The sequence below is a fragment of the Procambarus clarkii genome, chromosome 61, assembly GCF_040958095.1.
Source record: "Procambarus clarkii isolate CNS0578487 chromosome 61, FALCON_Pclarkii_2.0, whole genome shotgun sequence".
NCBI lineage: Eukaryota > Metazoa > Arthropoda > Malacostraca > Decapoda > Cambaridae > Procambarus > Procambarus clarkii.
In genome coordinates, this window is record NC_091210.1 from 16,156,615 (window position 1) to 16,171,614 (window position 15,000).

The window sequence follows — 15,000 nt, forward strand, 5'->3', positions numbered from 1 at the left end:
AGACAGTCTTTAGAGGGTGTTAGCGAAGGAGGAGGAGGGTTAAGTGAGCGGATATAAGTTCCAATTAGTCGTAAATATCCGTTTCAGTGAACGTAACTACGGTGGATGGTCACAGGTAAGTTGATGCCAAGGTGGACGACTCAAGCGATGACCTCGCCCCCACTACAGTGATGTGTGCGCTGCATTTCATCCAGAAAAAAAAGTTCCAAAACTCCGTCCCACGTATCCTAAACGCAGCTACAACTGGTACACATTTGGTGACGAACACATATATCGGGAGATGAAGGAAAAAGTCGACGTTTCGGTCCGTGCTGGACCATTATCAAGTCGATTGTTGGTACACATTTGGTGCAGAACTGTTCGATGGCTGGACCGTCCTATGCGACAGGAAGCCTCCGTTCCATGCGCCAGGAAGCCTCCGTTCCATGCGCCAGGAAGCCTCCGTTCCATGCGCCAGGAAGCCTCCGTCCCATGCGTCAGGAAGCCTCCGTCCCATGCGACAGGAAGCCTCCGTTCCATGCGCCAGGAAGCCTCCGTCCCATGCGCCAGGAAGCCTCCGTTCCATGCGCCAGGAAGCCTCCGTCCCATGCACCAGGAAGCCTCCGTTCCATGCGCCAGGAAGCCTCCGTTCCATGCACCAGGAAGCCTCCGTCCCATGCACCAGGAAGCCCCCGTCCCATGCGCCAGGAAGCCTCCGTCCCATGCACCAGGAAGCCTCCGTTCCATGCGCCAGGAAGCCTCCGTTCCATGCGCCAGGAAGCCTCCGTTCCATGCACCAGGAAGCCTCCGTTCCATGCGCCAGGAAGCCTCCGTTCCATGCGCCAGGAAGCCTCCGTTCCATGCGCCAGGAAGCCTCCGTTCCATGCGCCAGGAAGCCTCCGTTCCATGCGCCAGGAAGCCTCCGTCCCATGCACCAGGAAGCCTCCGTTCCATGCGCCAGGAAGCCTCCGTTCCATGCGCCAGGAAGCCTCCGTTCCATGCGCCAGGAAGCCTCCGTTCCATGCGCCAGGAAGCCCCCGTCCCATGCACCAGGAAGCCTCCGGTCCATGCGCCAGGAAGCCCCCGTCCCATGCGCCAGGAAGCCCCCGTCCCATGCGCCAGGAAGCCTCCGTCCTTTGTTTATTCCAGGTTATGAAAACAAACACGATAAAAACGTTATGTAGATGTACATAACATCATTGTACATCAATTATAAGTTTTACATCAATTTACATCAAATTGTACATCAATTATAAGTTTTACGGATAATTATGTAGGAATTGAAAGCCTCGAGTTGCTTGCATGATGTAAGATATCACATGGGGTGATATCTTACACAGACACACCGAACACTGTTTATGCAGCCCGTCCTCGCATATACAGATCCAAGCTCGTTAATCCAGCCGCCAAACCTCCCTGTTTATGAATGAAAAGCAGTTTACACACGACTAATGACGTCCGAACACTTCCGGAACAAGTGCTTCACTCACGTCCTCTGTTCGAACCGCAATTCTATAAATGCTTCACCCACGTACTACAAATACAAATAATCGCCAACAGAACCTAAACACCTAACCTAACTTACGCCAAACTATACATAGATTTTTAATATATAATAATATAAGTTTATATATGAGAACAAACCAATGTTTAATATGCAGTATGTTAAAATTGATGACTGCATCTGGAGAGGACGGCCGCTGCTTTAAATAGCCAGGTGTGAGAACGGGTTGGTTTATGTAGGGCAAACGTTAATCTGTGTGTTTATGTATGTGTATGCACTGTGTATGTAGGTTAAATTAGCATTTTAAAAGCACTACGATCACCTTCTGTGGTTGATTGTTCAATATATCACTGAACTATATGTTTAACACATCTCTAACCCTGTCCATAGAGGACAGAAGAAAATGAATATATATTGGTTAGCATTGTAAATGTCTGGCCACGTCTGTGGTAAAAAATAATAAAAAAAATACAAAAAACTGACCCACATGAGATATATCTTACACTAACCCAATTAATAAGTATAATAATTATAAATTATTACATATTTTCCGAGGCAAATTTATTGAACCTCTCACACAGCAGACGAAGATTACACCAAGTCTTTTCCCAGAGACAAATACGGTGATATGATAACCTTTTTGTATATATGGAGGTAAATTATGAGCTTCATATTAATGTGAGTCGTGGTGATGTGTGCTTGAGGTAGTGAAGGTCTTGACCTGCTTGCCGTGGCTGGGGTTTAAGGCATTGTTTCTGACATACAAGTCTTGTATTATTCAGGAGAAAGTTCTGTTAAACATTTTAATTCGTTTTGGCAAGAGACACACTTGGACACACACACTCACAGGAACCTGATGGTTCAGGAACCTGTACACCAGTTGACTGTGAGGGTCGAGAGGCGGGACCAAAGAGCCAAAGCTCAACCTCCGCAAGCACAACTAGATGAGCACAGGACTTACCGGCCGAGCGGACAACGTTCGAGGCTCCTAACCTGAGGACCATCCTGTGAGCTATGCTCCAAGACATCACATAAACCGTTTCGCTATTATCATAAACACCAAACCACATAAAAAGTGCCCAAACGGTCACGTCGCCAGTGTCAGCGTGAGGCAAGGATATGGAAAGCGTTATCACCGTCGCTACACTTCGTAGAGATAACGACGTAATTGCATATAATCGGCAGAGATTTAGCGAAAGATACTTGTTAAAGATACCACAATGACCACGGTAAGCGCAGAGGACCTTGACGAGGTAGTTAGCGTCTACTTGAGGTGCTCCAAGCGATTGTTAGCCGCGGGTAACAGTTCTAACTACGTACAAGCTTTGATTGTAAGGAATTTTGAGAGTAAAATGTAAAAAAAAAAATAACTGTTAAATTTTGACCCGCTACGGGACTTGTATTTAGTATATATAATAATTTTTATCTGTTAACAGTTCTAATGACGCCTAAATTAACTCGGAAAGAAACTTTTAGATAAATAGGCACCTCAAGTTTCTCATCTTGTGCCTATTTTCTTAAAAAAACCGTCAATCAAAAATAAACCTTATTGAAAATGCCAATTGGAACACAAGACAGTACATATATTACTAATAGTCAATATTTGGCATATTAATAAGTACATATGTGGTATATTTCCAAGTTATATTTTGTTTTCAAGGTAAAACTGACCCCTTATGCCTGCGAGGAACTTAAACCTTCAAGATATTGAAGAAATTAGGTTCAAGCTTCAGTGAAAAAATTGCTGAGAATTTCGCTGTCGAGTCTACAATGATAGTTGTGTGTGAAACCTTCAGCAAAATATAATAAATACGTTTTGCTGCCAGCAGAGTAATCAGATCCTGGAACAAATTACCTTCGCCAACGGTACATTATATATATATATATATATATATATATATATATATATATATATATATATATATATATATATATATATATATATATATATATATATATATATATTATTTCTGTGCTTGTCCGTCTGTAAGAGGCTAGAGGCTCGTTTCACCAAATGTTTCACAATAATTGCTGGTGGGTTCGTGCCCAACATGGGTGGGTCGGGATAGGGGTCAAGTAAAATGGGGGGTTATGTGATACTGTGCCAAACGTACCCCGATACGAACTCCCAGAACACCATAGACTGTGAATTTTGGTCATATAGCAAAACATTAAACAAGAATTTGGTATTTTTCACTTTACAATAGTCCGAAAAATTGAAGCTAAAAACAAACTTTAATTAAGTTATTGAACTAGAAAGAATACATATATTTATATTATTGTTTATTTTATATATGTAAACAAGAAGGGTCCCAGGATGGAACCTTGGGAACCACATCTAGTCTCTTCCAATCACCTTTCCATCTATCCTACTTTTCCCTCCTTCTTGCTCCCTATTCTATTCTCTATCCCCCCTCTCTCTCTCTCCCACATCCCCCTTCCTCTATCCCCCCCATCCTCTAGGCCCTTCGACCCCCTAGAGTCCCCATCACCTTTCTCTCTCTCACTTGCTCCGCTTAATTCAAGTTCCCTCTTGACTTATATGGGAGGCCAGCCGTACGTGGGGCTGGGATAATTACATGGGAGATGGGAGATAACTGCATGGGAGATAATTCAAGGTCTGGTAACTGCAGACTGGTGTACATAGTACAGTGTTCAGCAGGAGGTCGTGTTCGATGTCTGGGGGGAGCTTGTGTGGTCGTGTTCGATGTCTGGGGGACCTGTGTGGTCGTGTTCGATGTCTGGGGGAGCCTGAAGAACAGAGGCCCCCCCCTGCTTGCTACGACCACAAGTACTCACACTTCCCCTTCACGTACAATCACTTGCTACTGCATAAACCTTTACCCATAAGGGAAAAACGAGTATTTGCCCTCATTTGTTTATTTACGGACGTAAAGCAAGCATAAAACACTATCTTATTATACATTTTAATGAATATTATCATTCACGAAAATGAATACTGGAAATAAAACCATATTTTAAGTGGGGGAACAATTTTTTAGAGATTAATGTCTCTGGTTTACAAAAATAATTTTTGAAGATATATTAGCAGGAATGTTTGACTCGTTCAGGGACAAGATTGTTATATAAGAGTAGTTTTGGTTATTATAATTGGGTCATGAGATAACTGGCTTGGGTTATCATGGGGGATCATGAGATAGCAGGCTTGGGTTATCATAGGATAGCTGGCTTGGGTTATCATAGGATAGCTGGCTTGGGTCATCATAGGATAGCTGGCTTGGGTTATCATAGGATAGCTGGCTTGGGTTATCATGGGGATCATGAGATAGCTGGCTTGGGTTATCATACTGATCATGAGATAGCAGGCTTGAGTTATGGCGATTATGGGATAGCAGGCTTGGGTTATCATGAGATAGCTGGCTTGGGTTATCAAGGAGATAGCTGGCTTGGGTTATCAAGGAGATCATGAGATTTCAACTGTCAATCAACTTTTTTTGTTTTCCACACACACACACACACACACACACACACACACACACACACACACACACAGCAGCCCGTAGCAGCTGTCTAACTCCCAGGTACCTATTTAACTACTAGGTGGGGAATAGGTATGATAGGGTCACCAAGGTGAAAGAAACTGCCCATTTGATTTCGCCTCCACCGGGGATTGATCTCCGGACCCTAGGACTACGAATCCCGAGCTCTGTCCACTCAGCCGTCAGGCCCCCTAACATGTGTGTGTGTGTGTGTGTGTGTGTGTGTGTGTGAATTTGAAACTCATATTTCCTTTAAGTTTCTCAATTCTACATATAAATGATATTAGTTTAGCACACGACAGAGCAAGGAAAGTAGAAGCCCTCTACACCCATCCTGGGGGAGGCAGGAGCCCTCTACACCCATCCTAGGGGAGGTAGGAGCATCCTTCACCCATCCTGGGGGAGGCAGGAGCCCTCGACACCCATCCTGGGGGAGGCAGGAGCCCTCTACACCCATCCTGGGGGAGGCAGGAGCCCTCTACACCCATCCTGGGGGAGGCAGAAGCCCTCTACACCCATCCTGGGGGAGACAGGAGCATCCTTCACCCATCCAAGGGGAGGCAGGAGCCCTCTACACCCATCCTGGGGGAGGGAGGAGCATCCTTCACCTGGGGGAGGGAGGAGCATCCTTCACCTGGGGGAGGCAGCAGAAGCATTGCTCCTTGCTCGAACAACCAGCAGCATCTTAAGGAGACTGTTTAGTACAGGATCGTGATGTGGTTAATGAACTTGTTCACTGGCCGGCTGGTAGCGGCGGTCCGGGGCTGGTAGTTGTGCTTGTTAGTGCTTGTGCGATGGTGGTAGTTAGTGGTTGTTTGGTCCTAGAGACGATCATATGGTAGTTAGTAGTGATTTGGTTCAAGTAGCCATCATGTGGTATGTAGTTCTCATACTCTATAAAAAATATATATATATATATATATATATATATATATATATATATATATATATATATATATATATATATATATATATATATATACACCTTGGACCTTGACATGGATGTCCATCAGGACCTTGCCCCACATCCCCCAAGGCTGCCTGTCACCAAGCAGCAGCCAAACTCACCAGTCTGCTGACAAAGGTCATCAATGCTCCTAGAACCATTGGAGCATGGCACGATCTCCTACTTTTTGGGAATGCATGCCTAGCATTACCGCCCAGGAGAGACAAGTCATTAGCAACCTCAGTAATTAGGGCTATTAATGAATTCAACAGAGCAGACAACCTGGTCCGCCTCCCCCCTCGTGCCAAGAACACCAGCCGCAGGTCGACCAACAGCTCATCTGAGAACCACAACATGAGAGCACACATCACCAGGAAAATAGCAGAGGGCAATACCACAGGTGCCATCAGAATCATGACCAGCGATGACACTATTGAACACCCTCCCAGAGCCCCAGATAGCAGCAGGGATCCCCAGGATCCCCAGGACTTGCTCTCACAAGTCGAGCCTGGCCTCGGGCCGGGCTTGGGCAGTAGAAGAACTCCCAGAACCCCATCAACCAGGTATCAACCAGGAACACCATACTGGCATAGAACCCTTGACTGTTCGAGAATCTGAGGTGTACAAAGCAGCCATGTCTTTCCCAACAGGTTCAGCAGGGGGCTTTACAGGCCTAAGACCCCAGCACATCAAACAAATGCTGAACCCGGTGCTTGGAGATGCTGCAAAGGACCTTCTAGTGAAACTTACCAGATTCTCCAACATGTGTTTGGCTGGCGGCATCCCTGAGGACATCAGGCCTGTCTTTCATGGAGCAGCACTCTGTGCTCTAAAGAAGAAGGATAGGGGTATCAGGCCCAGTGCCAACACCCTCCGACGCCTCGTAGCTAAGGCTGCAGTCAGATCTATCAGCCAGGAAGCAGCCACCTTGCTGAAACCTCATCAGCTCGGGTTTGGGATCCCCCTAGGTTGTGAAGCTGCAACACATGCAGCGCGGGCTTACATTGCTGATCTCCCGGACCAGAAGCCACTAGTAAAAATGACTTCAAAAATGCTTTCAATCAAATCAGACGAGACGCTGTCCTCAGGGCTGTACACAACCATTTCCGTCCCCTTTACCCATTCATCCGATCGTGCTACAGTGGGGACTCTAAGCTTCTTTTTGGGGAGCATGAAATAGACTTCTGTGAAGGAGTCCAACAAGGTGATCCCTTAGTCCCCCCTCCTCTTCTGCCTAGCTATCAAAGACGTCACTGATTCTGTAGTAGCGTTCTGGCTACTAGGTACGACATACATATATATATATATATATATATATATATATATATATATATATATATATATATATATATATATATATATATATATATATATATATATATATATATATATATGCAATTGACGATCACAAAACACTGATCATTTTATGCGGAAAATCCACAGAGAAATATGAAATGAGGTGAACGTTTCGGCTTTGTTAAAGCCTTTGTCAACACCAGACTGACTAAGGAGAAGGGAGAAGGGGGAGGATATATAGGCCGACACCTGACCAACCCATCCCTAGGGTTGGTCAGGTGTAATTAACCAAAATCAGGTATAGCTTAGCTTAGAATGGTCAAAGAGGATTAAGCGGTCAGAGAATAAGGATGAAAGATTAAAGAAAAGCCTCATGAACACACAATATATGAATATACAATTATAATGAGACATTGTAAGCCTCTCTATCAGAGTTGTTTCTTAAGAGTCTTAATCTTTTTTTTTTTTTTTTTTTTTTTTGCACAACAGTTTTTTGCACAACAGTTTAAGAAACAACTCTGATAGAGAGGCTTACAATGTCTCATTATAATTGTATATTCATATATTGTGTGTTCATGAGGCTTTTCTTTAATCTTTCATCCTTATTCTCTGACCGCTTAATCCTCTTTGACCATTCTAAGCTAAGCTATACCTGTTTTTGGTTAATTACACCTGACCAACCCTAGGGATGGGTTGGTCAGGTGTCGGCCTATATATCTTCCCCCTTCTCCCTTCTCCTTAGTCAGTCTGGTGTTGACAAAGGCTTTAACAAAGCCGAAACGTTCACCTCATTTCATATTTCTCTGTGGATTTTCCGCATGTATATATATATATATATATATATATATATATATATATATATATATATATATATATATATATATATATATTATATATATATATATTATATATATATATATAGTATAATATTCATATAAATTATTAATATTACTATAAGGGTCATTAAATGGACTTACAGAGAGCTCAAAGACTAAGAATCACCTAAGAAGGTTAACTGCTCCTTTAAAAAACAAAAGATCAGACTGACAATGGCTTGTAAGAAAGTTTGACCTTGTTAGTTGTTGTGTCTCGCAAGTGGTCATGGACGAGGAAGCTTACTAAACATTGCATCAGCTTTATATGTGATGTTTTGTATTGATCAGCTGTCATTTTCCGGCTGCCATGGAGGATTTGTCAAGGTTTGGGGTCCTCACACTAATTTTTGATTCGTGATTGCTATACTATTTCCCAAAATTGGTTTTTCGTTTCACCCAAATTATGCTTTTCTTTCAATATTTTAGAGGGTGCATATGTGCATATATATATATATATATATATATATATATATATATATATATATATATATATATATATATATATATATATACATACACTATATAGACTAGAAATAAAAATGAATTTTGGAGAATTGATTTTTCAATTACCATCAGCAGTGAAAAGAAACATAAGAAATATTGAGAAAATTCGTGTTAGAATTATTAATCTTACTTTTTTCGGTCATATTTAATAATATATTATATATATATATATATATATATATATATATATATATATATATATATATATATATATATATATATATATATATATATATATATATATATATGACTGTCAGACCACGAAAGATTAAGACAGTTAAGATTACAGTTCCGTGGGTGTGGATATCTAGGCAGAAAAGAGGTGAGGAACAATGGCTTTAATGAGCTAACGGGACATTAAAAAGGTATTACTGATATAAAAGTATATTAATGATCCTACTCAAATCTCCCTTTAACTGACTAATCAAAAATGGATCTAAACAAACCACTGCTAATATTCAAATTACATGATTTTGTACTCTGTATTAAACCAGATTCAATAATGTTCCTATTGAAAATGATTTACAATTTATTATTATTATTTTTTTTTTTTTTTGAGATATATACAAGAGTTGTTACAGTTGTGAAGAAGCCATTTCCGTATCAGTTTTGTGAGAACGTTCGGACAAATGAACAAAGACAAGGCTAATTGTCTAATGCTTTATTTGTTCATTTGTCATGAAATCCCAGTAATTAGTCATTTGTGTATTCTCTTGCCTTGTCTGTGCACTTGGCTCAGGATCTCCTTGGGCTCTTCTAAAAATCCATCTCTTTAATTCTCCACTCAGTAGAATATCCACCTCCCACCCTATCCAGAAACGAACGAACCCAAACATCCCACCTTACCTATCGAGTCTGATGCACAGAAAATGTAGCAATAGGTTAAGTAATAATTGTAATTACGAAGCAATAAGATGCGTATCTTAACATACTAAGAAGGTTAGGTAAGGTCGGTGTTTCCTATGAAGCTTTTCAAGGTAAACTAGTATGTTTAGTATGTCACATATACACGTATTCAATAAGTCAATATTGACTGTAAGAAAGTGCGAGAACGGGTTGTAGGTATTTGTCATTATTTCGTCTTATAATAGGTTGCATTTGTAACGTTGGGGACCACAATGTATGACAATGCCACTAGTTAGTTGCCAAGAAACTGAGTTAAGCTTTATCTTCCATTCTCTTTATTATTATTCACATTTTTGGGTTAATTTTTGACGTCAAGTCTAGTCTCAGCACATTTCAGTAAATGTTATATATATATTTTTAAAATTTCACACATTTAAATATGTAATTACTCTAATATTTTGGCTGATTTTAGTATATTTGGGCCCGAACATGTTTTAAAATTCATTTAAAGTTTGTGTTAGCTATACGCAGGCGAGGAGTCACAATAACGGGGCTGAAGTATGTTGACCAGACCACACACTAGAAGGTGAAGGGACGACGACGTTTCGGTCCGTCCTGGACCATTCTCAAGTCGATTGGGAATGGTCCAGGACAGACCGAAACGTCGTCGTCCCTTCACCTTCTAGTGTGATAGCTATTGTTTGACCGAGTTTATGTTGGCCTTAAAATTAGCTTTGTATTTACATAACAAATTATTAAATTCCTTTATAACCCGAGGAGAGAAAATTTCGTGAATGTTGGTATCCGTTCGACTTTGGTGTGATTTTCCTGTTATCATTTAGCTGTGATTTTCCTGTTATCATTTAGCTGTGATTTTCCTGTTATCATTTAGCTGTGATTTTCCTGTTATCATTTAGCTGTGATTTTCCTGTTATCATTTAGATGTGATTTTCCTGTTATCATTTAGCTGTGATTTTCCTGTTATCATTTAGCTGTGATTTTCCTGTTATCATTTAGCTGTGATTTTCCTGTTATCATTTAGCTGTGATTTTCCTGTTATCATTTAGCTGTGATTTTCCTGTTATCATTTAGCTGTGATTTTCCTGTTATCATTTAGCTGTGATTTTCCTGTTATCATTTAGCTGTGATTTTCCTGTTATCATTTAGCTGTGATTTTTAATGCTGCTTAATTTTCCTGCGAATTTTGTTGTTATCATTGGATGATACTTGACATGAAACCCCTTGTTAAAAACATACGAGAACATCAGAACACAGGAAGCTGTAAAAGGCCTATTGGGCCACATGAGACAGCTCCTAGTTATTTATTATCACCCAAACGCATTCAAATACCTGTCTGACCTTCACTCGAAACAATCCAGTGATGTCACTGAGTTTGATAGCAATCTACTTTGGCTCTTCACTGATGCAGTAGAAGCATTTGTGTGCAATGCGCGTCACGTTTAGTTAACCAGTAATTTATTCCATAAATCAACAACTTTCTGTCAAAGTCAATATTTACCCAGGTCTTTCCTGAATGTAAATTTACGTAATTTATATTCACAGTGAATGTACGTAGGCAATGAAAACAAATATTATGCTGCTCTTTTTAAGGCAATGTATAATACTTTCAATTTCAATTTGATACTCCAGTAGACAATTGTCGTACGTGACGCCGGTAGACGCCGACAAGGTCATCGACCAATGAGAACTCAGGCAGAAGCCGCCACACCTCCCACTTTCCCGCCAAATCGCGGCCTTTGTGGCGTTCCCGCCATTTTAAGTGCGCGGTCTGAGGCTACGGAGTATTCGTTGATGCAACCATCTACCTATTCTCCCACGCGGTTAACAATATATATATCGCTTGTCCACAGGATACTGGCACGTATTAATGGGGACGGTAGAGGTGATATTAGCGTACCTAGCGTGCGTCTGGCAGCGCGGGAAAGGGAATCTGATGCAGCGTTCGATCACGTGCATTGTGACTTGGAGCGACGTTATGAAGGTCGTTTATCGCGACGCTTTCGGCGACTTTTGCGGTTTGATTTATTTTCTTGTTTACTACACCAGTGTTCAAACCAGTTTTTTGTTGCTGTATGAATTTTCTATATAGAGAAGATACCGTTGCCTGTGGTAGCGAGGTCACTGCGTTGGCCTAAACCGAATGTAGATCACACACTGCCGTCACTTTCAGTCAAATTCCTTTAGGCTTTGATGAGCCATGCACGACCGCGCACGTACACCCGCCTCTATTTACATACACGTGCTCCCCCACCTATATACAACTGCCCCAACGTATATATACACACACACACATACCTACCCCTACCACCACATACACTAACATATACGTGCTCCATGTATGTATACACATATACCTGCCACCACATATGCATCCGTAAACAGATGCAATAGGTGAAGGGAAACGTGCCCAACCATTTCTGCCCCGCGCAGGATCCCTGATTGTGTGAGACTTGACTTGTCCAATGTGTTTAACAACTTATTCTGCGCTGTTAAATCTCAGTTGAACACATACTTGTTGCTCACCTAGTTGTGCTTGCGGGGGTTGAGCTCTGGCTCCTTGGTCCCGCCTCTCAACCGTCAATCAACTAATGTACAGGTTCCTGAGCCTACTGGGCTCTATCATATCTACACTTGATAGTGTATGGAGTCAGCCTCCACCACATCACTTCCTAGTGCATTCCATTTACTCACTTGGTGTGTAACTGTTGAATCTGTTGGGCATTTCTTCACAGTTCTGACATTTCCTCTCATCTTCTGGAGCCTATAGGCCTGGACCCAGATTCACGAAGCAGTTACGCAAGCACTTACGAAAGTATACATCTTTCCTCAGTCTTTGACGGCTTTGGTTACATTTATTAAACAGTTTACAAGCATGAAATCTTCCTAATCAACTGTTGTTATTGTTATAAACAGCCTCCTGGTGCTTCGGACCTCATTAACTGTTTAAAAGTTGTAAACAAAGCCTCCAAAGATTGAGAAAAGGTGTACAGGTTCGTAAGTGCCTGCGTAACTGCTTCGTGAATCTGGCCCCTGGTTTGTGCCTCGGAGAGGCTGCAGGATCCAGTAATTTCAGTAGAACTTTGGTTTCAATTGCTTTTGACCATGTCGTAGCTCAGTCGATTAAGGCAGCGTCTGGGATGCTCTCGGACGCAGGTTCGAATCCTCATCACGGCCCTTATGGATTTGTTCTGTAGGCCTATTTCCCATGCACATGAGTATCCTAGCTTGCTGCGGTATAAATGCGCTTCTGTTCTTCTCTTGTTCCATTTCATCAAAGTTGTTCATAGTTGATGGAATTCTTGTACCAACCCGAGGGAGCCGGTCGGCCGAGCGAACAGCACGCTGGACTTGTGATCCTGTGGTCCCAGGTTCGATCCCGGGCGCCGGCGAGAAACAATGGGCAGAGTTTCTTTCACCCTATGCCCATGTTACCTAGGTACCTGCGAGTAAATCAGCTGTCACGGGCTGCTTCCTGGGGGTGGAGGCCTGGTCGAGGACACTAAAGCCCCGAAATCATCTCAAGATAACCTCAAGATAACCCGCAGAGTCTGACCAGCCGCTGTGCCATAGTCACTGGCCTCTGCTACGTAAACTCAGTACGTATCAAGAAACAGATCACTTGCGGTGAGAGGAATAATATTGATATGTCTGATAGCCAAGAACCGGATGTTACTGCAGTGTTGCCATATGACGCCCATACGAGGGTAGCCAACCAGACATCGACTGTCGAATCATGATTACAATCCGAGGATTTGGCAACTGTGCCTACGTTTGGGCTCTCTGGTACTCCGTCTCAATCACACACACACACACCTACTTTGAGGCTACCTTGAGGTGCTTCCGGGGCTTAGTGTCCCCGCGGCCCGGTCGTCGACCAGGCCTCCTGGTTGCTGGACTGATCAACCAGGCTGTTCAGTCCAGCAACCAGGAGGCCACACACACACATGATCATTACCTACAAAATCCTCAGGGGAATTGACAGGGTAGACAAGGATAAACTATTCAACATTGGTGGTACGCGAACAAGGGGACACAGGTGGAAACTGAGTACCCACATGAGCCACAGAGACGTTAGAAGGAACTTTTTCAGCGTCAGAGTAGTTGACAAATGGAATGCAGTGATGTGGTGGAGGCTGACTCCATACACAGTTTCAAATGTAGATATGATAGAGCCCAATAGGCTCAGGAATCTGTACACCAGTTGATTGACGGTTGAGAGGCGGGACCAAAGAGCCAAAGCTCAACCCCCGCAAGCACAAATAGGTGAGTACACACACACACACACACACACACACACACACACACACACACACACACACACACACACACACACACACACACACACACACACACAAGACAGTTGTGTTAAAGACAGTCTATTTAACACAAGGGGAACACGCACAAGGGGACACAGGTGGAAACTGAGTGCCCAAATGAGCCACAGAGATATTAGAAAGAACTTTTTTAGTGTCAGAGTGGTTGACAAATGGAATGCATTAGGCAGTGATGTGGTGGAGGCTGACTCCATACACAGTTTCAAGTGTAGATATGACAGAGCCCGATAGGCTCAGGAATCTGTACACCTGTTGATTGACGGTTGAGAGGCGGGACCAAAGAGCCAGAGCTCAACCCCAGCAAACACAACTAGGTGAGTACAACTAGGTGAGTACACACAGGGGGGGCCTCGTAGCCTGGTGGATAGCGCGCAGGACTCGTAATTCTGTGGCGCGGGTTCGATTCCCGCACGAGGCAGAAACAAATGGGCAAAGTTTCTTTCACCCTAAGTGCCCCTGTTACCTAGCAGTAAATAGGTACCTGGGAGTTAGTCAGCTGTCACGGGCTGCTTCCTAGGGTGTGTGTGTGTGGTGTGGAAAAAAAAAGTAGTTAGTAAACAGTTGATTGACAGATGAGAGGCGGGCCGAAAGAGCAAAGCTCAACCCCCGCAAAAACACAACTAGTAAACACACACACACACACACACACATACATACACACACACACACACACACACACACACACACACATTCACACACACACACACAAGGAAGTGATGTGGTGGAGGCTGACTCCATACACAGTTTCAAATGTAGGTATGATAGAGCCCAGTAGGCTCAGGAATCTGTACACCAGTTGATTGACAGTTGAGAGGCGGGACCAAAGAGCCAAAGCTCAACCCCCGCAAGCACAATTAGGTGAGTACAATTAGGTGAGTACACACACACACACACACACACACACACACACACACAAACTCTCCAGGTAATACGTGCGTTCTACTTTTCTAATTGAATCGCTTGGAGTCTCGTTTTAATGCAAACTAATTGCTCAAACACCGGAGGAGTCTGCTTGTATGTAGAACTGCTTCGTGCTAACCTTGTCTTCGTTCCGGGGATCAATATCCAGCGGCCCGGTCTCTGACCTGGCCTCCTGGTTAGTCGTCTGGTCAACCAGGCTGTCAGACACAGCCGCTCTCAGTCTGACGGAAGTATCACAGCCTGGTTGATCAGGTATCCTTTGGAGGTGTTTATG

At 42.9% G+C, this 15,000-nt stretch overlaps 1 protein-coding gene across 1 annotated transcript in view; it reads left to right on the top strand.

Annotated features, from left to right (window-relative positions):
- The window catches only part of LOC123774296 (autotransporter adhesin BpaC-like), a 47,032-nt gene that overhangs the window by 269 nt on the left and 31,763 nt on the right, over positions 1–15,000 (top strand). Inside the window, exon 2 of the mRNA XM_069308004.1 lies at positions 6,020–6,492. Coding sequence (XP_069164105.1) covers positions 6,020–6,492 — 473 coding nt within the window. The remainder of the gene's footprint in view (positions 1–6,019; positions 6,493–15,000) is intronic.